Source organism: Xiphophorus couchianus, chromosome 11 (assembly GCF_001444195.1).
Source record: "Xiphophorus couchianus chromosome 11, X_couchianus-1.0, whole genome shotgun sequence".
NCBI classification, from domain to species: domain Eukaryota; kingdom Metazoa; phylum Chordata; class Actinopteri; order Cyprinodontiformes; family Poeciliidae; genus Xiphophorus; species Xiphophorus couchianus.
In genome coordinates this window covers 26,987,282-27,010,934 of record NC_040238.1, presented here as the reverse complement: position 1 = coordinate 27,010,934, position 23,653 = coordinate 26,987,282, and the positions used below count along the sequence as shown (strand labels likewise).

Below are 23,653 nucleotides of genomic sequence, written 5' to 3'. Positions count from 1 at the left end.
GTTAGTCCATGTTTTTCTAAATTGTTTCCAAAACGCTTGTTTGTTCTTTCAGTCAGCTAAATTGTATCTCACAGCAACAGGTGGTGGAGGGTTGCACTACTCAGCTGGAAGAAGCTTTTGGTTGCACTCGCTTACATGCTGTGCTATTACAGGTAATTTAACCAGCAGAAACAGAGAGAAAATGTTTCTGGTTTTGTGGTGTTTCTCTCTTGTTGGGGTGAATAAATGGGGATGGGTTCTGCAATCAGGACTCATCTGATTACACAACCACAGGAACCACAAGAAACACGTTTAATTGTCAAATTACAAGCTGCAGAGCTGAGACTGGCTGACTTCAGGTTATGGTCTCGTTCAGCTTTACGTTGATGCCAGAGTATTCAGCTTGTCACAGTAAATTAAGCCTGTACCAGCGTCCAGATCCTGTGCATGCATGCTGTGTATGTAAGATTGTATAACTTTGCTCGACTGAAGGGAAGGAGAGTGGCAATTTTTTCATGGTGGCTCTGAAGAAAAAGTTAGGTAGACAATGCCGTGGGGAGTTTTATTTAGATTTTCCACTCTGAGATCATTCCTACTGCTGGTTACAGTAGGTAATTTATTTACATGTAAATCTGCAGATAAGAAAGACAATCAAGAAATGGTAAATATCAAAGAATGGAGAATTTTACTTGATCTCACTGCAGCAGAAAAAAGAAATGAAAACTTTTGTAATTATTTAGATTTTTTCTTTTACTGTTTTATGATTTTTTACTGTTTTCTGTTGTACGTTTTCTAAACAGGTTGTTGTTGAAAATGAGAATTTGTTCGGCAAACATAATCTTTAGATTTATGGGGAAAAAGAGAAAACCTTTCTCTTCACACAATTATGCACACACGTACTCTGATGATGAAATATCCTGATGATGACATTGTAGAGAGTGTATATTCACGAGGAACCGGATCTTTCTAGCAATAACCACAACGTTGGCAACACTGGGAAACTAATAAATACTGCAACCGATTAAAAGTAACACCTCAGTGACTAATAGTGTTGAAAGAAAGAATTTATACCATCTATTGAAGCTATTTGCAAATTTAAAATGTTTTTTGTCGTTTTGGTTAATTTGTTTGCACTTTATGTATTTTACTTTTTAAGATCTCCAACAATTGTTGAATAAAAGGAATGAGAACAATATTTGTATTAAATATGTAACATAAAGAAATTATATCTACATTTACTGTAGATTCTTTCCAAAATAGAGATGTTAATAGTGCCTGTTATGTAGAAAACCTTAATTATGTTTATGATTAATGCCACAATATGTGTGTTTTTAGTACTGTAACGCATTTTTAACGTATCTGCAATTACTGCGGTTGAGCAAATCCTTGTAGACGGCACATTGCTTATCAGTCATTATCGTTCCTCTCAGCGTCCCGTGTTGCGCAACTGTTGACAGAACGTAGCTTTCCATTCACAATGCAGAACATACTGGGCTTGGATTAATAAAGCTATGGGAGTGGATAGTGAATCTACATGCTGACTCACAAAACTCCCTAACCTGTCAGAGTTTAGATTTCCTATGAATCAACGGATGTCACCTTAGCATTCCTCTGCAATCAAAGTTGCAGTAGAATTAATCATGTCTGCAGATTTATGATCTGAACATAGTAGTATCAACATGATACCAAAGTATTAATTTGGAAGCCACAATGAAATGCAATTGTTGTTTGAAAATAAGTAGAACTGGAAGGCACATTCGTGCATTTCTATCATATGTTAAAAAAAAAAAAAATCTGGGCGTGCCGTGGCGTAGGGGATAGCGTGGCCCATGTATGGAGGCCTCGAATCCTTGAAGTGGCCGTCGCGGGTTCGACTCCCGGACCCGGCGACATTTGCGGTATGTCTTCCCCTATGTTCTTCCCCCTTCCTGTCAGCCTACTTTCATATAAGGGACACTAGAGCCCACAAGAGACCCCCTGGAGGGGTAAACAAAAAAAAAGAAAATGTGTCTCCTGTTTATTCCAGATTGATTTTAAAAAGATATGATGTACCGAAGGCTGTCTCACAAGGATGAGCTTGTGAGCTTCGGTCTTAGTTACAGACACTGACATCCACAACCCTCAATCGTGCAGAGGATCGTGGGCTTCAGTATGTAACATTTATTAGTCATTTTTTATCATTTAAATTTTTTTTAATTGCAATTAATTAATTCAGAACTTTAATTTATTGAAATCGGTTTATGAAGACAGGTAACGTTGTTAAAATTGTTTGTAATACACACTTTTTTCTATGTGACATCAAATTATTTAATCAAATCAAATTTATATTTTTTAACAATCCTTTAACATAGTGGTAAAATATATTAACACCACTAACAGAAGCTTTACAACGTTATATACGTCTTTACAATATTTATTACTTTCTATGATGCATGCAAAGTCTTCCCATGTGCATGTGGCAACAATACAGAGCACATGTCATAATTACAGTGTCTTGTTTTGGGGAAATTTTGTGTCGGGTGAACAATCAGCTGTAAACTTCCTCTACTACCCATAAAAGGAGTCAAGAGTCACTCTCTGAAGCATGTAGTTGCTCAACACACCCTGTCCAGGTCCTTTATAACGGCTCCCTCCAGATGGGAGACACAGGTTGAGTACAACAAGGAAACATGAAGACGTTCACGCTGAGTTTTCTCCTGAGCCTTTTGGCTGCAGTGTTCTGCATGCCGGTGTCGCAGCCCACACAGCAGGATGAGACGTTTGCAGAGGTATGTGTATTTGACGTTTATTGAACGTACTTTGTAGTAAGAAACTTAAATGCTCTTTTAATTCAACAAATGATATGTTGACTAGCACATATAGAGCAGCAGACTGAAGCCTCTCTGTTCTTTCTCTCCACCAGAACTATCTGAAGAGATTTTTCAACCTGACAGAGGAAAGAGGTCCAACGTTCAGAAGTGGCATCAGCTCAGTGTCTAAGAAGCTGATGGAGATGCAAAAATTCTTTGGCCTTCAGATCACAGGGAACCTGGATGCTGACACCTTGGCCATGATGAAGAAGCCACGCTGTGGTGTCCCAGACGTAGATGTTTCTCGGTTCTCCACTTTTGGAAACAATCTGAAATGGGACAAGAATGACCTCACATACAGGTGAGAGATCTCAGAAGATCAGCTATTCAGTGATGTGTGCTATCACAGATGTTGTCTGTGGTTTAATGTGGAACATTTTTCTTCTTTCTTCAGGATAGAGAACTACACACCAGACATGTCTGCAGCAGAGGTAGATGAATCCATTGAGAAAGCTCTTCAGGTTTGGGCCAAAGTTACTCCCCTCAGATTCACAAGGATTTACAGTGGCATAGCAGACATCATGATCTCCTTTGGTCGTGGTGGTGAGTATCAAACTCTTTTTGCAATTATTATATTAGAAGTTGTAAAAGTTTTTTCTTTCTTTGTTTCAATCATAATGAAATATGTCCTTTCTAACAGAACATGGTGATTTTTACCCCTTTGACGGCCCTGACGGTACTCTTGCCCATGCTTTTGCTCCTTCTTCTGGTATCGGAGGAGACGCCCATTTTGATGAAGATGAGACCTTCACCTTCCGCACTAACAAAGGTAGGTTTATTCCATACACAGTCAGCAACCACTCTCTCAGCCCTTCCTACCTCATTTAAACTACAAGAGGTGTAACCCATCCTCCGTTTCCTAGGCTACGTCCTCTTCCTGGTTGCAGCCCATGAGTTCGGACACTCTCTGGGTTTGTCCCACTCTAACGACCCTGGTGCTCTCATGGCCCCTGTGTACTCGTACAAAAACCCAGACACGTTTGTTCTGCCACAAGATGATGTCAGAGGCATCCAGTCGCTTTATGGTTAGTATCATAAAATCCATGTTTGAACAAACTAGCTTAGACTAAAATTGTTCAAGAACCTCTCCATTATTCCTGAGGTGTGATGTAATACACCATCTATTTTTTCAGGCAAAAACGAGGATCCAATTCCTCCTGGACCAACTGCTCCCCCCACTCCTGATGCCTGTGATTCCTCCCTGGTCTTGGATGCTGTTGCCACACTACGAGGAGAGATGCTGTTCTTCAAGAACGGGTATGGCAGAAACTTAAGTCTCCAATAACGCCAGCTGGACTCAATTATTTATCTTGCTAAAAATCTGCTCCAAGATGTGTTTTAAGTTTCTCTATGTCTTTTTTCAGATTCTTCTGGCGTATCCACCCCCAGAGTAACACCCCTGAGCAAACTCTCATAGCAAACTTCTGGCCTGACGCCCCTGACAGTGTTGATGCTGCTTACGAGAGTGAGCAGTCAGACAGAGTCTTTCTCTTTAAAGGTATTTGATTTCTGTCTTTGTTGACTGAAGGTATTTTTATACACTACCCAAATAGCTTCACCCAAATAACTACTTTAAACTTTTTCTTGACAGGTCGTCAAGTTTGGGCATTCAGTGGCTATGATCTGGTACGCGATTATCCCAAATCGATTTCCAGCTTCGGTTTGCCAAAGGACATCAAGAAAGTCGATGCGGCCCTCAATGACCCAGAGACTGGAAAGACTCTGTTCTTCGTTGACAGCAATTACTACAGGTGCGTTCAAGCAAGACCAGAAATCAGTGGTGAATTGTGTGAACCTGAAGTAAAGTCCAAGAAAATTATGAGTCTGTTCTCCTTTTCCAAGCAACATGCTTTCCTGCTTTTTAATAAGAAATAATTATTATATTTTATCTTGTCCTTTTCAGCTATGATGAGACTACAAAGGCGATGGACTCAGGATTCCCAAAGCGAGTTGATAAAACCTTCTCTGGAATGACCAGGAAGGTGACAGCAGCTTTACAGAACAGAGGTGAGTTGCTTCCAAAAGCACATGATTAATGAAATGACTAAATGACTGCAGTGATTCTGTCCAATCCAGTACTTTTTTCCTCACTAACACGTATCATCTCTGCTCTGCAGGTTACACCTACCTCTACAGTGGTCCCTACATGTACGAGTTCAGCTCGAGGACGGGGCAGATGCTGCGTCTACTGAGAAACAGCTACTTCCTGCCCTGCAACAACTACTAGATCAGCTTTTGAAGAAAACCAATGAAGGTTCAATTAATGCCAAAATTACATCCATAATTTATAATAATAAAACCTTTTTATGTTGTTGTGTTGTCCCACACTTTAGAAATATAATCTGTCCTTTTGTATTCTATTAATGTGGATTTTTTTAATGACAGTGTTTTTTTTAAGTATTACATTTGTGTTATTTGTACCATTTAATTATGTCTGCTTTGTTTGTGTTGCTATTTGCGTTTCTATTTAAATAAATCAAATAAAATTGTAAAAAAAAGTATTTTTGTATGTCTCACTTCCAGCACTATTTGACTGTCTGCACGAAAAAGTGATAAAAATAAAATGACATGATGATTCAGGTTATGGTCTCGTTCAGCTTTACGTTGATGCCAGAGTATTCAGCTTGTCACAGTAAATTAAGCCTGTACCAGCGTCCAGATCCTGTGCATGCATGCTGTGTATGTAAGATTGTATAACTTTGCTCGACTGAAGGGAAGGAGAGTGGCAATTTTTTCATGGTGGCTCTGAAGAAAAAGTTAGGTAGACAATGCCGTGGGGAGTTTTATTTAGATTTTCCACTCTGAGATCATTCCTACTGCTGGTTACAGTAGGTAATTTATTTACATGTAAATCTGCAGATAAGAAAGACAATCAAGAAATGGTAAATATCAAAGAATGGAGAATTTTACTTGATTTCACTGCAGCAGAAAAAAGAAATGAAAACTTTTGTAATTATTTAGATTTTTTCTTTTTTACTGTTTTATGATTTTTTACTGTTTTCTGTTGTAAGTTTTCTGAACATTTTGTTGTTGAAAATGAGAATTTGTGCGACAAACATGATCTTTAGATTTGTGGGAAAAAAGAGAAAACCTTTTTCTTCACACAATTATGTGTTTATGTCTTTTGTGCCACTTTGTGTTGGTACAATCACAATAAAATAAACTGAGGTTTGTTGCACTGTGATGAAATATGATAAAGTTCCAGAATATTGAATATGCTAATATACTGTGTGTTTCCATGTCGCAGGCAGACCAACTAAAAAATATATAAATACATTTCTTACATTTTAAATCCAGAAGAAGGGTAAATATATGATAGAGATTTCCAGGAAGATGATCTGATTCCCCGTAACACAGACATAACAAAGTCTATATTATGAGAAAGACATAGCAAAGAGTGAGGAAGATATGTTTTCTGTAAGGAAAACATATCAAAAAGAAGAAGCTGGTCTGAAAATTCATCACATATTTTAGCATTGTGAGGTTTTGGATCTTACGTATCTTTCACAAATATTTATTTGAAGAACTGGGATTTTTATGAGATGTTAATATTAGCATGTCGGTTTGATACTGAATGATGCATGAATGCAAATTTGTGCTTTATGGTTTTTGTTACCATTTTAAAACTTTTTCTGTTTTAAAATCACTTTTATGGGTCTGAAACCCATTGAGGTGGAAAACTATTTTTTGGTTTGGAGGTTGGTGTGAGGACTAAAATGTGAATTTGGTTTGTGAGGGTTTGAATTACACTAAATTTAATGATGAAACCTGACTTAATGTCGTGTTTTGATTGTTGATTCTATGTTGCGTTGTATTTCTGTGTTTGTTATGATGTAAAGCACTTTGAAATGCCTTGCTGCTGAAATGTGCTATACAAATAAAATTTGATTGATTGATTGATACGCAAGTAAAATTAACTCAAAACAATCTCCTAATAAAGATAGGGATACAAACTCGTAAATGTTAATATAATATATTTGTGCGTGTGCGTGTGTGTATGTGTGGTACTAACTCTCCGTTGGTTATTGTTGTTCTGAATCTTAAAGGTCAGAGGGTAAACAGTTTCCAATGCTTTTTTTGCAGTTTCAGGAATGATGATTCAGACGGTCATACTTCCACTATTCGCACGACACAATCAGTTTGTCACAGCAATTCATTATATTTTAGTGTGTTCTGTCGTCTCTCTTTACGTACATGCAGTGCATTTCTTTCTGTCATGATACACTCATAAACATGTCGGGGAAATTAGCAATCTAGTGCCTTGACCAACACAGCTTCACCCAGTCTTGTGGAGCCATGATTTCGATTCAAATACATGCTTTTATTTAAATTACTCCAGATATCTCATCAATAAAACACATAGGTTTACGTTTTGTACATCTTGTTGTGATTCAAAACATCAGGTGTTCATGTAATTATATTAATCCTACAATTAGTCATATTTCTTTATGTTTAAGTGTTGAACAAAAGAAAAACAGCTGAATAATATTGTGTGGGAGGGGTATTTCTCCGTGCGGATCTACTTCCTGATATCATAACCACAACATATTTAGTCATGATTGATGACGAATGAGTAGTGGGGCTAAAATAAGACGCTAAGACACGACCGATAGACAGACGAAAGTTTCATCACTTCATCAAAACTAGTCAAAGATATGACAGATTTTGTTGTAGACCACAGAAGATGTACGTGTCACAGCAGCACGAATGTCTGTCAGTTCATTGGGTTGCAGTTTCAACACAGCGTATTTACGTGTGTTGTTCAATCAGAACTGAGACGTTTTACACAATGAAGACGGTTCTGCCCCTCCCGGTGCCCACTGTTATGAAACAGTAACCACAATGCAGTCTGGGACAAAAGGATTGCGGTGTTACAATGGGATGTTCTTTCGTGACACAGGATTTTATGACGTATTGATGGAAAGCTGCAGTTAAATAGTGATAACTGGAGAGAACTTTGCTAAACCTTAATTATTTTGTGCACAATGTACCCAGATAGCACACAGTGCCTTACAGCATACGTTCATATTATATCTTTTTCAGGTTGCAGCAGTTGCACTAAAATCATAAGGACTCAAATTGTGGTTTGACTTATGGTAAACTTTAAAATGTGTAGACAGTAGGGCTGCTTTTGTTCACGGCATGACCCAGCTTGTACAGATTAGCACTCCGACTCCATCAGTGACTTTTCGGCAGAGCCAGGAGCCTCAGGGCTGGAGTAGACTTTTGTGAGTGAAGATCTTTGGATTCCCGGCATCGACCTGCATGGAGCAGACGATTAAAAGAGCAGCTGACACAAAGACAGGCTTTTGTGATGCATTAATGGTGTGTTTCCAGGTTAGCATGTCAACAGCGCAAAACATGTTACAAAACAACAGGGTGTTCAAGGAAGGGCAAACAGAGGTCAATGTAACGTAGCTATGGAGGCGATGCCTTTGGTATAAATAACCAGTGATTTTAATTAGAAACATATTCAAATACAAACTAAAATCAAAGTAAAATGTATTCAAGTCATCAATATTAATATTTAAAGGAAATCTATACAGTACAAATTACTGGCTGTTTCACAATACTATTTAACTGACTTAATTATGGCATTATATTTACTTTAGCAATCAGTCTTGTCATGCCTCTGTCATTTGACGTCTTGTCCTAATTACAGAGGTTTTTTCTGGACTTATCTTCCTCTCCTCTGATCCATTGATCCCTTTTCATCCATGCAATGTTTCCCGTGTCTCTGTCCCAAGAGGATGGTTGCTTAACCTGCCTACTCTCCAAACCATCCACCCTATATAACAGCTGACTTCAGTGGGTATCACTACAAACCAACTCAGGAAAGAAGGATGAAGTCTTTTGGTGTCTACGTGCTACTAAGCTTTGCAGCCGCAGTCTGCTGTGTGCCTGTCTCCAAAGTAACAGTGCAAGATGAAAGCTTTGCAAAGGTATGTTTTGTTTTCTGTCCTGGATAATTCCTTAAGTTTCATTGACTTCACATTGAGTTGTGCTGTCTCCTTTAACAGGGTTACCTGAAGAGATTCTTCAACCTGACAGGAGAAAGAGCCGTTATCTCGGAAAGGAGCCAACCCAATGAGCAAGAAGCTGAGTGAGATGCAGAAATTCTTTGGTCTCCAGATAACGGGGACTCTGGATAACGACACCGTGGAGGTGATGAAGAAGCCCCGCTGTGGAGTCGCAGATGAAAACATTGCCCGATATTCGACTTTTGGAGACGGCCTCAAATGGAAAAAAAACACCATCACATACAGGTGGATGGTCTGAAGAGGACCTGTACAGTAAAATATGTCATACCCAGCTATGGTGCTGATGTGGTTGACTGTTGTTTTTGTAAAACAGGTTTGTGAATTACACCCCAGACATGTCTCAGGCAGAGGTGGATGACTCCATTCGAAGAGCTCTAGAGGTTTGGGCCAAAGTCACTCCTCTGAGGTTCACAAAACTTACCAGTGGCACGGCTGACATCATGATCTCCTTTGCTCGCCGATGTGAGTGGAAGCAAATTTTCTTGTAGAGTCTCACCGGCAGTAAGATTGCATCCTTAGTGGCTCCATGAAAAGGGAGAAACTAAAACAGCAAAAGTTCTTTGCAGACTTTGCTGTGTACTACTATTCACAACAATGATTCAGTCACTTCATTGTTGAAACATTAAACATGTTTGAAAAGGTTGTATCGAAAAAGGTTTGCAAACTAATCAGACACTTTTTGCGAACAGCACACGGTGATAATTACCCCTTTGACGGGCCTGGCAGTACTCTTGCCCACGCCTTTGCTCCTTCTCCTGACATCGGAGGAGACGCTCACTTTGACGACGATGAGACCTTCACATTTCGTTCAAGCAAAGGTAAGTTGGTCATTTATACATCATTTTGGGAAGGGATTTTGTTTTCTTTGTAGAAATTGGCCAAGATGACCGTTTCATTATGTACTTTTCTGCTTTAGGCTACGTCCTCTTCCTGGTTGCTGCCCATGAGTTCGGCCACTCTCTGGGCTTGTCCCACTCTGACAATCGCGCTGCTCTCATGTACCCTCTGTACTCTTACAAAGACCCCAACACCTTTGTTCTGCCCCAAGATGATGTCAGAGGCATCCAGTCGCTTTATGGTTAGTGCTTAAACAATTACATCTCTGGGGAAAGTTCAAACCATTGTTAAGAATCTTGTAAAAAAAAAAAAAAAAGATGCTGATTATACCTTATTCTGTGAACAAGAAATTATGAATTTAAATTGTGCTGAAATTTTTCACCTCTAGGTTCAAATCCTTCTGGAGTTATCACAATAACTACAACAGGTTCAAATCCTTCTGGAGGTACCGCAGCAACTACAACAGGTTCAAATCCTTCTGGAGGTACTGCAGCAACTACAACAGGTTCAAATCCTTCTGGAGGTACCGCAGCAACTACAACAGGTTCAAATCCTTCTGGAGGTACCACAGCAACTACAACAGGTTCAAATCCTTCTGGAGGTACCGCAGCAACTACAACAGGTTCAAATCCTTCTGGAGGTACCGCAGCAACTACAACAGGTTCAAATCCTTCTGGAGGTACTGCAGCAACTACAACAGGTTCAAATCCTTCTGGAGGTACCGCAGCAACTACAACAGGTTCAAAACCTTCTGGAGGTACCGCAGCAACTACAACAGGTTCAAATCCTTCTGGAGGTACCGCAGCAACTACAACAGGTTCAAATCCTTCTGGAGGTACCGCAGCAACTACAACAGGTTCAAATCCTTCTGGAGGTACCGCAGCAACTACAACAGGTTCAAATCCTTCTGGAGGTACCGCAGCAACTACAACAGGTTCAACACCTTCTGGAGGTACCGCAGCAACTACAACAGGTTCAAATCCTTCTGGAGGTACCGCAGCAACTACAACAGGTTCAAATCCTTCTGGAGGTACCGCAGCAACTACAACAGGTTCAAATCCTTCTGGAGGTACCGCAGCAACTACAACAGGTTCAAATCCTTCTGGAGGTACCGCAGCAACTACAACAGGTTCAACACCTTCTGGAAGTACCGCAGCAACTACAACAGGTTCAAATCCTTCTGGAGGTACCGCAGCAACTACAACAGGTTCAAATCCTTCTGGAGGTACCGCAGCAACTACAACAGGTTCAAATCCTTCTGGAGGTACCGCAGCAACTACAACAGGTTCAAATCCTTCTGGAGGTACCGCAGCAACTACAACAGGTTCAACACCTTCTGGAAGTACCGCAGCAACTACAACAGGTTCAAATCCTTCTGGAGGTACCGCAGCAACTACAACAGGTTCAAATCCTTCTGGAGGTACCGCAGCAACTACAACAGGTTCAAATCCTTCTGGAGGTACCGCAGCAACTACAACAGGTTCAAAACCTTCTGGAGATCCCAGAGCAACTACAACTCAGGCTCCCACCATCCCTGATGTCTGCAGCTCACCTGTGGAGTTTGATGCGGTCACCACCTTGAAAGGAGAAATGTTTTTCTTCAAGGACAGGTATTACACATTCATCCCCCATGGCAAAATGCTGACATCTAAATCAAAATTTTGAAGTTTATTGTTCCTTAGCATTAGCACCTAATGCTTATGTTCATATCTGCTCTCAGTTACTTGTGGCACAGCAGCTCCCAGAGCAGCACGCCCCAAAAAAGTCTTATCTCAAGCTTCTGGCCCAACGCCCCAACAAGCGTTGATGCTGCTTACGAGAACCCAAGGACTGGCAACGTCTTACTTTTCAAAGGTAATATTCCTCCCTAGTCATTCACCGGATCAGACCTATTTCACATTTAGCATTAGTCATTCTTTGATGCCACTGTTTTGTTTAAAGGTTCTAACGTATGGGCCTTCTCTGGAACCCAGCCGGTACCGGGCTACCCAAAGTCCCTCTCTGAATTCGGTCTGCCAAGTTTTTTGACAAAAGTCGACGCTGCTTTTCAAGATGCTCGGTCTGGAAAAACCTATCTGTTCTGGGGGGGCTACTTCTACTTAACGTGAGTCAGATGTGCACTGATCTCCATTTACAACATGGATCATTTATTTGCCCTGGTTTTATGCATCTATAATTTTTGTTTTATTTTTGTTGTTGTTGTTGCTTCAGTTTTGATGAAAGCAGAAAGGCTGTGGAATCATTTTCCTGGGTGAGACAGACGTTTTCCGGAATGAGCAACAAGGTGGCAGCAGCCACCGAGAAAGAAGGTGAATATAGCATTGGCATTAACATCTAAGGGAATATTAGCTTTACTTCAAATGCTAGCTTGTACAAATGCTCATTTGTCAAGTTTCTGCTCATCAACTGAGCAGAAACTCCTGCTCAATATTGGTCATGATGACCACAATGCCCAATATTTAAACTTTAAACATGACTGACAGGAACCGTTGACTCATTCGGCCATGTCAGCAGTTTTTAGCATTTCAACTTTAATACTAAATATGGACATACAAGGCATCCATCTATCCAGCCATTGGATGTACCTGCTTATCCGTACATCGGAGTCTGATGGATTAGGTCTTATTCCCATTCATCAAAGAGTCTAACCCTTAGTCTCTGTTTTTCAGGTTATGCTCACATCTACAGTGGCCTCTACATGTACATGTATGACCTGTTGAGCGGGAAGTTGCTACGTGTGCTGAAGAACACCTACCTGCTTGGCTGTAATTAGCTTAAGGGATTACTTTATTTTGGCATTACGTAGCTTTTCATCTTATCTAAGAATGTATTTAATGTAGAGGTGGTGGGATAAAATTTAGGCATACACTCTTCTGAATTAAAAAAAAATAACCAAAAAAAATAAAAATGTCATCATTTAGATGGAGCTGAAAACATTATTTGTCCAATGAATGTGTGAATAAAGAATTATCATTCAACATTTTATGGTCATGTTTTCTTTTCACAAGAACATTCCTACATTTTTATTTAGGGTATCAGCAGAATGAGCTAAAAGCAAATACAAACCATTTTATTTGTAAAAAATTAAAGTAAAATATATCCTTTTTCTTACACTTGACAACATCGCACTACTTTGCGTTGGTGTTTCACAGAAATTTCCAATAAAACACCCACAAGATTAGAAATCTGACATGGATCAAGATGAAGACAGATGTTTGAGAAGCACTGCCGTGTATGTACAAGTCTTCGTCATGTTCACCAATGTGCAGCTGGTAAATTACGAAATGATGGAAATATAAGATGTGATGCCTTCCAAAGAATTCAGCGCCAGTTTGAACAGTTTTAGGTAAATATCAAATGAGTCAACAGATGAAACAACGGCTTCAGCAGAAAGGTTCTGTCACATTTTTTGGTCTCACAGCTCCCTCTGTAATTCACTCCAAAGCATTTCTCTTTCCCTAGATCGGTGGAGGCGTCCCCACAAGAAAAAGGTGTTTTTTGTTTTAATCGCAAAAAAGCACCTTTTTTTGTTTTAATCACAAGCTTAAAAAAAAGGGAAAGTTGCTGCTCAAAAAGAAGGAAATACCATAATCTTAACTTACTGCTGTTTTCTAAACAGGGCAATCCTGAAAATTATTGACTATTATTAACAACTGGAGACAATAAATTTTTCCCAATTCCAACTAACTTTGGCTACCCCAAACCCATCCACAGGCATCTGCCTGGGATTGGTCAAACAGTGGATGCTGCTTTTGAGAACAGAGGTAAATGCTCGGTTAAAGGTCAGTCACTCTAAAAAAATCATGCAGTGGCTCAACACAATGCCAATGATGCGTCTGACCCTTTCTAGGTCACCTGTACTTTCCCTCCGGCTCAAGACAAACAGAATACCACTACCAACGAAGAAGAGCCCATAACACTTTGATGAACTACTTATAGCTGGGTTGTTGAGCCCCTGTTCTGTATTTCACTCAGGATTTTAAAGGTTGAGACACATGGTAAAAACTGATTGTTTCCGCGCACTAGAAAATCACATTTTCCTTGGTTTGTTTGGAGAGAAGACGAGAAAAAATGTCTGCATGTCTTTTGCTAAATATACAATAATGCTGTAAATCATGCAGTGGAGAAAAATACCATTACAATTCTTTTTTTGGAAGATTGTTTTGGTATAGAAACTACCAATGTAGTAGAAAAAAAAGATTTAATAGAACAGGGTTTGGGAGCCACAAGTGACTCTTTGTAGCTTCAAAATGGGGACTTAATAACTTTGGCTAAAAATGATAAAGAACCAGTTGATGTTTTTAAACATAAAATAATAAAAGATGCAGTTTTAAAAAATGCTTTTTCATGTAATAATTACAATGAATTTCCATTACAGATAATTGCCATTAATACTTTTTATAGGTTGACAAAAAAATTTTTTTTACATAATTTTCAGCAAATATCTACAGCTCAAAGGAGACAATGTGTATATTGTCTTTGTTTTTATTTTTACTTTAGAACATAAAATCAGAAATAAAATGATTGGTTTTACAAATGACAGCTGTTGTAGAAATAGAAAATTATAGGTTCAATCAATCAATCAATCAAATTTCATTTGTATAGCACATTTCAGCAACAAGACAACAAACAAAAACACAAAGTCATGCAACATAGAGTGAACAATCAAAACATGACATTAAGTCAAGCGCCATCGTTAAATTCGTAATTGATTACGTTTCAAATACAACTCTAAACAGGTGGGTTTATAGTCGAGATTTAAAGGAAGTCAGTGTTTCAGCTGTTTTACAGTTTTCTGAAAGTTTGTTCCAGATTTGTGGTGCAAGCTGAATGCTGCTTCTCTTTTTTGTCTTTTTTCGAAGGGTCATGTAACATTTACGGCTCTAAAAGAGTTTTAGTTAGTTGGACTGAGGGAAAGAATTACTCTTTGGATCATGAAAGTTGTAAACCTCTGGAACAGAAAAACACCACACAGGTGCCCACCTGTCAATTGCTGAATAAGGTCTTCTTGACAAAAAACAACAAAACAAACAAACAAAAAAAAACACAATAAGTCTGGCAACATCTAAGAAAAAATAGGATTTTCCTCATTAAAAAATCTTGGGGGGAAAAAGCCTGCAGAGCTGACGAATTGAGCTTCTCATAAAAAGCTTGCGGAAGAGTTCACCTGAAAACCAAAATAAAATATAAGCAATTATATTGTGTATGTTTCAGTAAAATGGACCCCTATTTCTCATCTTACCTCTTTTTATTTCTTTTCATTCTTTTGTTTCCTTCGTGCTATAGAGTAAAATATCTAACTAAACAAACTGTGATTAAACTACAACAACCATAATGCCAAGCAACTGATGACGTCTTCGAAACACACCCCTCTCTGTACTGGCTGGTGTTTTCTTAACCCTTTGCAGTGTGCTGCTTGAAGGTGAAACTCTCCTGCTTTGTTTTGTCTTGGAGGCTAAAATGTCCCCCGGCAGACTGTTAACCGTGCAGGCTCGGACGTGTAGGCGCCTGGTAAGTCACAGTGTGAGAATGACGGTAAAGTTTAGCGCATATTAGCCAAAAATAAAGTCATTTTAGCACCTCTATGGCAACAGAAGGCCGTAACTTGGAGCAGCTGTGCTAAGTGTTTACTGTTTGAGAAGCGTCCTTGGCCAAACTTTGACAGTCTGACAGCAGCAGAGAGGGTCATTGTGTTATTTGGGCTCACCGTGAATCATAGCACTCATAAAAACAATTAATAAGCAATTAATAAGTAAACTGCCACTGTCCACTTACTTAGCATTAAACTTAGCATTACTTTGCAATGGGGCTGCAGAGCTGCTTTTACTTGTTTGTAGTTTCTGCTGCTAGCTTTATGGCACAACCGTCATGCATTTTATCCAAAGCTACAGCATTGCTTCTATTAATAAGTTTTGACCTCAGTAATACAACGGGTAAAGTTGGAGTTCCATTCTAAGCTTCCCGTGTGGCTCTTGACAAAGGGATATTTCATAGTATTTAGTAAATCTGGATCACCTTTTACCCACTCTGGCCCCAGATTACAGGTGAAGAATGGTACAAATTTGACCCGCCAGAAAATGTGATTTAAATTGTGCTAAAGGATTACAGAGATAAATCTTAAGTGCCAGGTTTCCCGCGGTTCATCAATTTAAAAATAAACCCGTAATTGATATTAAAATGTTAACATGTCGTAAATTGGATTTAATTTTTTTAAGTCGTCTCAAATATTAAAATAACTTGACTTTTTTTTCTCCAATGGTTTACCTAATGCCTCTCCTTGTAACGTCACGCGATCCCGATAGCGGAACCAATAAAAGCGATGTTGTTGCGGGCGGGACTCTCAGAGCCGATGCACATCGCTCTTGTAGCAGGAGCAGTGATTGTTTTTATCCAGGACCAGATGGGAAAGTGTAAATTCAACGAAAATTGGCTGTTCAACCAAAATTTTTCAACATGGCTGCGACCGGTACCAGCGAATATGTACGTAGCACGTTGTATTTTGTGCAAGAAATTTTTCAAACTCGGAACGATGGGAATCAAGGCAGTGGAGTCGCACATGCGAAGCATGAGACACAAAAGGGCAAAATCAAGCTGCCAACAAACAGAAGGTTTTCCCCAGTTCTGTTCCACTCTCGTCTCTCCAGCCCCGATATCAACAACCGAGACAGCAGCGCCACAGTTCCGGACATTGTTCGGCGTCACGCCTCCTCTGAAAACAGAGGTATTGTGAGAAAACTCCAGTCATAAAAATAAAAAGAATGAGTTGGAGACGTGTTCCGTGAAATGTTTTCAGATTCTGATATTGCCCATTCGTTTGCATGCAGAGACGGCCTCCATCAGCAAGTTTGTATTAGTCCCATATATTTTAGAGCGCAGTATGTAGTCCTCGACTCAGTTGTCCTGGGTTCGATTCCCGGTGTCGGCCCATTTGCTGCATGTCTTCCCCTTCTGTTTGTTTACTGCTCAATAAAGGCGATTTGAGCCCAAAAACAAAACTTGGAAAATTCAGAGCAACTTGTTGCGGATCTAAAGAAACACACTTGTTTTTATGTTTGAGACCCTGAACAAGTCCACAAAAACAAAATAACTGGTACAGCACAAAATATTTGCATTTTTAAATCATTTTACTTTCGTTTTTTTTGTATCATAAGATGAGATTTCTACACCAATTTTTAGTCAAAGACAGACTTTAGTGCAGCCAAACCAGCTATAAATAAATTTTATTTAGCCTGACCAAATAAAGCGTTTGTTTTCAGAGACCCAAATCTTGTTATAGCTGAGAATAGACTAAATTTTCTATCATCTTCTTAACCTTGCAACGGTGTCCTAAAAGAATTTGCAAACTGGATGGGGGTTTTTTATTAGCTCCTTTTTAAGTTTAGCGCAACATCACTTCTAAAAAAAAATCTGATTACTTTGCTTTTAAGTAAAAATATTGCATAATTAGTTAATTTTTGAGCAGTAATTTTTTTTTGTGATTTTGGATTTTATAATGTTGTTTTTGTTTGTTTTTTTTTATCACTATTTTGGCTTATCTGACAAAAAGTTCGCACATGTCCCAAGTCGCCTTAGTTCACCTGAGTAAAGCCTTAGAGCAGCCATTTTTTTATGTTTGCAACCTCACTTTTACAAAACAAGTCTTCAAATGCATCCTTCATGAATTATTTGAATTGTCATATTTTCTACGGTCTTGTCATTGTAGGCTCACAGTTACTTTGCCAGAACCTACACATCACGGCCTTCGCTTAATGTAAGTACCCCTATAAGCATCGTAAACAAGCTGTGTTTGGATCACATTTTTAACATAAAACGGTCTGTCAGTTTTATGTAAAAAAAAAAAAAAAAGAATAAAACAAAAAAAATCGCATGTTTACAGGAAGTTGTCATCGTCAGCGCGGTGCGTACTCCAATGGGCTCCTTCAGAGGCAGCCTGGCAGCAGTTCCTGCCACCAAACTGGGCTCTGTTGCTATTAAAGGAGCCATAGAGAAAGCAGGTGTGTCCACACAGTTGGTTCCGTCTAAAGCCTGATTTGACATGCGTTTGTGAGAGGTTTGCTAAAAACCTTTGTAAACGAACAGGGATCATTACTATGACAAAAACAAAAAAAGTTAATTTTTTGTTACCTGACCAAACTTTTGGATTATAAACATTTGCTCGTTTATTTCAAGTCAAGTCAGATGACTACAAGCGGCATTAGCATTGTGTGCATTGTTTTAAATATGTAACAGATGTTTTACTGTAACATCTGTCTCCCTTTGCTTTTAATCTAAATGACAAGCAATAAAGAACACTGTTTTACATCTTTGTAAATTATTGTTCCCCAACAGAAAGCAGAACCGATTAAAATCTATATGGGTAGGTCTAAGCTTTACCAGAACAGGAGAATGAAAGTTTGCGCCAAAATTTGGTGTATGTTTTTTGTTTTTATTTTAAAGTGAAACAAAGATTGCTCAATTGAAACAAGATGATGAGTTGACTTTGTTTCCTTAGGAATTTCTCCTGAAGAGGTGAAGGAAGTTTACATGGGCAACGTGCTTCAGGCGGCGGAGGGTCAGGCTCCCACACGACAGGCCCTGCTGGGGGCAGGTAAGGTCATGTTGGTGCTTTTCTTATAAAACTAAGAACAAAATTAAAGTGAAGGAGAAAAAAGACTTGAGTTATTTTTAATAACTGTCCAGTTTAGATGTTGAAATTGTGCCCTTACTCTGCAGTATTTTTTTTTTGTCAAATTTTATATAGTTTCTATTTTTATCTTTGTGATACATCCCGATGAGTTAGATTACAGTAAATATAACTTTTCATGTTGCTCAATGTTTTTGTTCTTTTACCGAAACTTGCTCAGTTAAAAAAAAGTACTTGCCTCTGACTTACACAGCCTCGGTGTAGTTAAATGATAAATAAGGTGGATATAAGAAAAAAAAATACAGGATATCCTAAATCTGTTTATTCACTTTTCATTTTTTAAATGTATTTTTGAAGTATCGGATCAGGTACAGATATCGACCAATATTCAAAATCAAAGGACACACCACTAGCTGAGTTTATTAAGCTGATGGAAATGAAATTTTTTTCACGTTTTTGTTCCAGGTTTGACCATTGGGACACCGGCAACAACCATCAACAAAGTGTGTGCTTCTGGGATGAAGTCCATCATGTTGGCGGCACAGAGTCTAATGTGTGGACATCAGGTAATACAAGTGAGGCTAAAAGCAACAAAGTCCACTTTTACCACATTTTCTTTTTGTTTTGTTTGTTTTCTTTAGAGCTTCAGCTTCACTATCTAATGTTCTGCAACAAGATTGTGACTCCTTTGCAGACTTTCAGAATAAAAACGTGTGTGTGTGTTCAGGATGTTATGGTGGCAGGAGGCATGGAGAGCATGTCCAACGTGCCGTACGTCATGGCCAGAGAGACACCACCCTACGGAGGCGTGAGGATGGAGGACCTCATTGTCAAGGACGGCCTCACAGACGTCTACAACAAGTTCCACATGGTAAATGTTGGAGCAAAATCGTCTCAATCTGTGGTTTTTTGCAGCACCACAACACTGCCGTGTGCTACTTCCACAGGGCAACTGTGCAGAGAACACGGCGAAGCAGTGCAAGATCAGCAGAGAGGAGCAGGACGCCTACGCCATCAGCTCCTACAGCCGCAGCAAAGCGGCGCACGAGTCCGGCGTGCTGGCCAAGGAGATCGTCCCAGTCAGCATTCCACAGAGAGGTGCAGGAGCGCCCAGAGAGCGCTGCTCTCGGCAGGACGTAGCGGTTAAGTTCCACTGGGCTGATGTTTCTGTGGTTCTGTAGGGAAACCAGACGTGGTGGTGTCCGAGGACGAGGAGTGGAGGAGGGTGGACTTCAGCAAAGTGCCCAAACTGAAGGCAGTCTTCCAGAAAGAGAACGGTAAAGATCATAACCGATATGTGTATAGGCAGAACAGGCCTGATTTTGGCTGACTGGTTAATATTCAGACTGCTGATCAGTTGGACTTCATTCATTTGAAGCTGCAGTATGTAACTTCTATAAAAAAATATTTTTTTACATATTTGTAAAATCAGAGTCAGGAGCTGGGTGTTAGCACTGTCAGTCATGTATGTGTGTGTGCCTCTCCACTATAGCTTCTCTATATCAGCAGAGCCTGTTGTGGATGCCAAGGCTAGTTAGCATGGCTTCCTGTTACAGGAAATGGAAATGGTTTTTCCTGTAACAGTAAGTTGTTTTTCTGTTGCAAGTGCATTTAGCAGTGCGTTCACAAAGTTGACTGGCAGCTCTAAGTCCCTCCTCCTGGTTCTGATTGGTTGTTGACCGGGAGCAGTGCATTTCTTCAGACGGCAATAGCAAGGAGTAGCTAAATTTTTCCACCGATTCTTTGTCTCATCCTGTCACAACATAAGGATAATTTTAACAAATAAGAAAAAAAACATATTTTTAGAAAAGCTACATACTGAAGCTTTAATAAGTCCTGCTTCTTTTCAGGCACGGTGACGGCAGCTAACGCCAGCACACTGAACGACGGAGCAGCCGCTCTCGTTCTGATGACGGCAGACGCCGCAAAGAGACTCAATGTCACGCCGCTGGCCAGGATCGTCTGTAGGTGCCAAACGCAGCGAGTTGAAGGGATTATCCATCGAACTCGCAGCTCTGATGATCCACGATTTATTCTTCTTGCTTCATAGCTTTCGCTGATGCGGCTGTCGCACCCATTGACTTCCCAATCGCTCCGGCGTACGCTGTCCCAAAGGTGGGTGGAAGGTGGAGTTAGCTAATCTCATTTTCTAGTGCATTCATTCCAGTATTTAAGCGCGACCGTTCTTTTTGAACGGTTTACGACCTCAAAGTCTGCATGAGCAGAAGAAGAACGTAGCAATCAAACAGCAGCGCACTGTTTATGTTAGTAATGATGGACGCCGCCGTCTGTGGTTCGATTTTTAAAGTTATTGACCAACAGGAGCCAACAGCATCGTCACAAGATCATAGCAAGACGAAGGAAGCCAAGAAAATGATTTGATTTATTTCAAACAGGCTTTTAAAAATAAGAAAACATTTGATTTTATTGAATGATGACTTGGATCAAATTTAACTGTTTGCATTTGAGATGAAATTTGTTCAAACGATTGGATAGAATTGCCTTTTATATTTCTATACGTAAACTGGATGTTTATGTATTCACTGTAAATCTGTACTAAATAGACAAACTTGCAAAAGAGAACATGATTTGTCAGATTCAAAATTAAACTGAGAGAAAAATCATTATGCAACTTTATACAGAAAATGTACTCCTGTGGTTGCAGGTTCTGGACGCAGCTGGCCTGAAGAAGGAGGACATCGCCATGTGGGAGATCAACGAAGCCTTCAGCGTGGTCGTGCTGGCCAACATCAAAATGCTCGACATCGACCCGGCAAAAGTCAACGTCAACGGAGGAGCTGTGTCTTTGGGACACCCGATTGGGTAAGAGGTCAAACAGAAAAGTGCAACGGTGGGGATGGTGATCCAGGATGTGTACAAGACAGTAAACCAGCTTCTGGTTCTACAGAACACCAACCTTAGGATCTGTTCACCTTCTGTTGATATGTTTATATTGTAAAGGAGAAGAAACTGATGAGATAATTCTCAGTTGACAGCTAAATCATACTGATAGTTTTATATCCCATCCACAGTTTCCAGAATGGAACATTTTTAATTGTATTTGGGGTTTCTTTTGTTTTTTTTATGGCAACTTAATTGTCATGTTTTGATGTCACCACAAGATGGCAGTATTGTACCAACTCGTTAGCCTGGAGTTCTGCTTTTCATTCAAAATACGATGACGGCTTCTGTTAAACTCTCAAACTTGCTGATCAAAGAAGGAACATTTTGTCTATTTTTGATAATCAAACCTTTTGAGACTGAAGAAAAGTCTTCCTTTTGCATTTACAAAACCAGCAAACCTAACCTGCTTGAATTTTTCAGGATGTCTGGGGCAAGGATCGTGGGTCACATGGTGCACAACCTGAAGTCTGGTCAGTATGGACTCGCAGGAATCTGCAACGGAGGAGGCGGAGCATCTTCCATCCTCATCCAGAAGTTGTAGGAAAACAAGCTGAGCGTTTTTCCTGCTTTTACATCGTGTGGTTGCCGGTTGCTCCAAGTGGTTAGGACATCAACGTGACTGTAGAGAGTTCATTTGTTACAACTTTAGTTCCAGGGGCCTTAATCAAACAAAACGTAACACTCTGATATTGTCATGACTCCAACGTTCCAAACACTCCCTTGTTTGACGGAATGTCTTGTCAAAATCACATATTGATATTTAAGCTGTGAAAGGATGTGATTAAATAGTTTTTCAAAGTGCTGTGTGGTTATTGACTGCAGTGCTGGTTTAACCTTCAAGAAGAAACTTAAAGGTACTCATGATGTAATTCATAAGCCTGCCACTAGAGGCTGCAGCGAGTTTTTTTTTTTTTTTTTTTACACGTTTCAGCTAATTATGTGCCAGAGACTAAGCAGTTTGGATGGAACATATAAAACGAGAAGATGTGATCAAATTGGTTCTCAACAGAAAAAGGGGAATGAAAATGTAAGGTTGTTTTTAAAAGTTTTTTTTCTTTACAAGCTCAAATATGTAAGTATAAACTGTTATACCAACCTGATTCCATTACATAAGTAACTGGCCTTCCTGTGAGAAAGTATTAAGTTGAATTGTTTGACATCTGGGTCCATTTGTGATATCTGGAGTCCAAAGAATAAATCCTCCTATAACAGAAGTAACAAACTACCTACAAATGAGTCTAAAGTACAATATTTCCCCTTGAAATGTAGAGGAATGAAAATCATAAGTTGCCTGAAAAATAAATGGCCAAATTAAAGATACTCAACAAAAGTGTAATTAAGTACAGTATTCAAGTAAATACTGTCCACCGCTGGGTTTCACACAGTCATGACTTTCTCCGCTAGAACCAGAAGGCCTGAGTAGTCTAGAAGGTTGACACAACAAATCCTTTATGTATTTGGTGCTAAGCTGTTTGGTTATAAACTAATAGAAGTATTATTTAAGTTTTATTAAGACAGGAAGGCTGGTAACTAGAGGAAGGGGAAAGACAGGCAACAAACATCAACAAGCCATTTATAAAAGTATTTTAAAGTCTTCTCTGAGCTACAGTGTAATGATTTTAAAACTGGGATGATGCTCTCTGTTATCTTCTTGGTTTTAGTGAGAACACGAGCAGCAGCTGCTCATATATGACCATAAACATTATTTGACCATGTTTGGTTGGTTATGGAGCTGATTATTTTTGCTGTTCTGTCATTTGTTGAAATTGTACTTTTAAGAGTTTTTTTATTATTTACTGATCGATTCTTATCTGCTTTCATTCTGTATCTCTTATTATGGATTTTACCTCCTGTAAACTGTTCTGCTTCTAGAAAATTCTTTATAAATGAAATTATTATTAATGAATGACCACATTAATTGAACTTCATGAATCCTTTTGATCGATGACACAGTTGCATAGTTTGCCGCTTTTTATTGGCTCGAATCGAATTGGATCGAATTTGGAGTTTGTTGTTGTACTGTAATAACATTTAAGAGTTCAAGAGGTATGAATACTTTATCAAACCATTGTTTTAGTGAATAAAACTGTCTCATGTTAATAATCAGCACCACACCTCAGCTTCAACTGACTATTTAAACATTAAAATAATTGATCTTGATGGCTTGCTATAACACAATTAAGTTTTACTGTGTAAAAAATAAAGTAAATAGAAATGTTGTCTTAGTCTAAAAGGATTAATAAGCCTTTCCAACTTATTGCTACTTTATTTTGTTTTTATAAATGGTTGCGATTAACCCATTACTATATGTTTGCTGACCAGTGTTAACACTATAAAGTGGGCAGTAAAATTCCTTCAGTCTGCAGTCCTGAATTTAATAATTTTCAAAGTAACAGATTCCAAAATATCTTTTAGTTTGA

At 39.2% G+C, this 23,653-nt stretch overlaps 3 protein-coding genes across 4 annotated transcripts; all 3 read left to right on the top strand.

The window, feature by feature from the left end:
• Positions 1-2,619: 2,619 nt before the first annotated feature.
• On the top strand, positions 2,620-5,240 carry LOC114153711 (collagenase 3-like). The gene is made up of 10 exons (XM_028032416.1): positions 2,620-2,747; positions 2,882-3,129; positions 3,223-3,371; positions 3,469-3,597; positions 3,692-3,853; positions 3,962-4,085; positions 4,193-4,326; positions 4,420-4,579; positions 4,732-4,835; positions 4,946-5,240. Exons 1-10 carry the CDS (start codon positions 2,649-2,651, stop codon positions 5,053-5,055), a joined length of 1,419 nt encoding a protein of 472 aa, XP_027888217.1. The 5' UTR covers positions 2,620-2,648; the 3' UTR covers positions 5,056-5,240.
• Positions 5,241-8,499: 3,259 nt separating this feature from the next.
• On the top strand, positions 8,500-12,628 carry LOC114152677 (matrix metalloproteinase-18-like). The gene is given in 11 exon segments (XM_028030622.1): positions 8,500-8,770; positions 8,849-8,877; positions 8,879-9,094; positions 9,183-9,331; positions 9,559-9,687; positions 9,786-9,947; positions 11,070-11,316; positions 11,427-11,560; positions 11,648-11,810; positions 11,918-12,015; positions 12,376-12,628. Coding segments are annotated over 11 exon segments (1,530 nt in total). The 5' UTR covers positions 8,500-8,671; the 3' UTR covers positions 12,480-12,628.
• A 2,436-nt stretch (positions 12,629-15,064) lies between these two features.
• acat1 (acetyl-CoA acetyltransferase 1) lies at positions 15,065-23,333 on the top strand. 2 transcript variants are annotated; one of them, XM_028032110.1, is made up of 13 exons: positions 16,065-16,325; positions 16,371-16,427; positions 17,409-17,456; positions 17,583-17,700; positions 18,198-18,293; positions 18,795-18,895; positions 19,057-19,200; positions 19,277-19,427; positions 19,511-19,606; positions 20,180-20,293; positions 20,380-20,444; positions 20,995-21,152; positions 21,654-23,333. In XM_028032110.1, the coding sequence occupies exons 1-13, from the start codon at positions 16,107-16,109 to the stop codon at positions 21,772-21,774; spliced, it is 1,488 nt and encodes a 495-aa protein (XP_027887911.1). In that variant the 5' UTR covers positions 16,065-16,106; the 3' UTR covers positions 21,775-23,333. The 2 variants fall into 2 exon arrangements, with proteins under 2 accessions (XP_027887912.1, XP_027887911.1); XM_028032111.1 differs by lacking the exons at positions 16,065-16,325; positions 16,371-16,427 and adding an exon at positions 15,065-15,217.
• Positions 23,334-23,653: the final 320 nt, after the last annotated feature.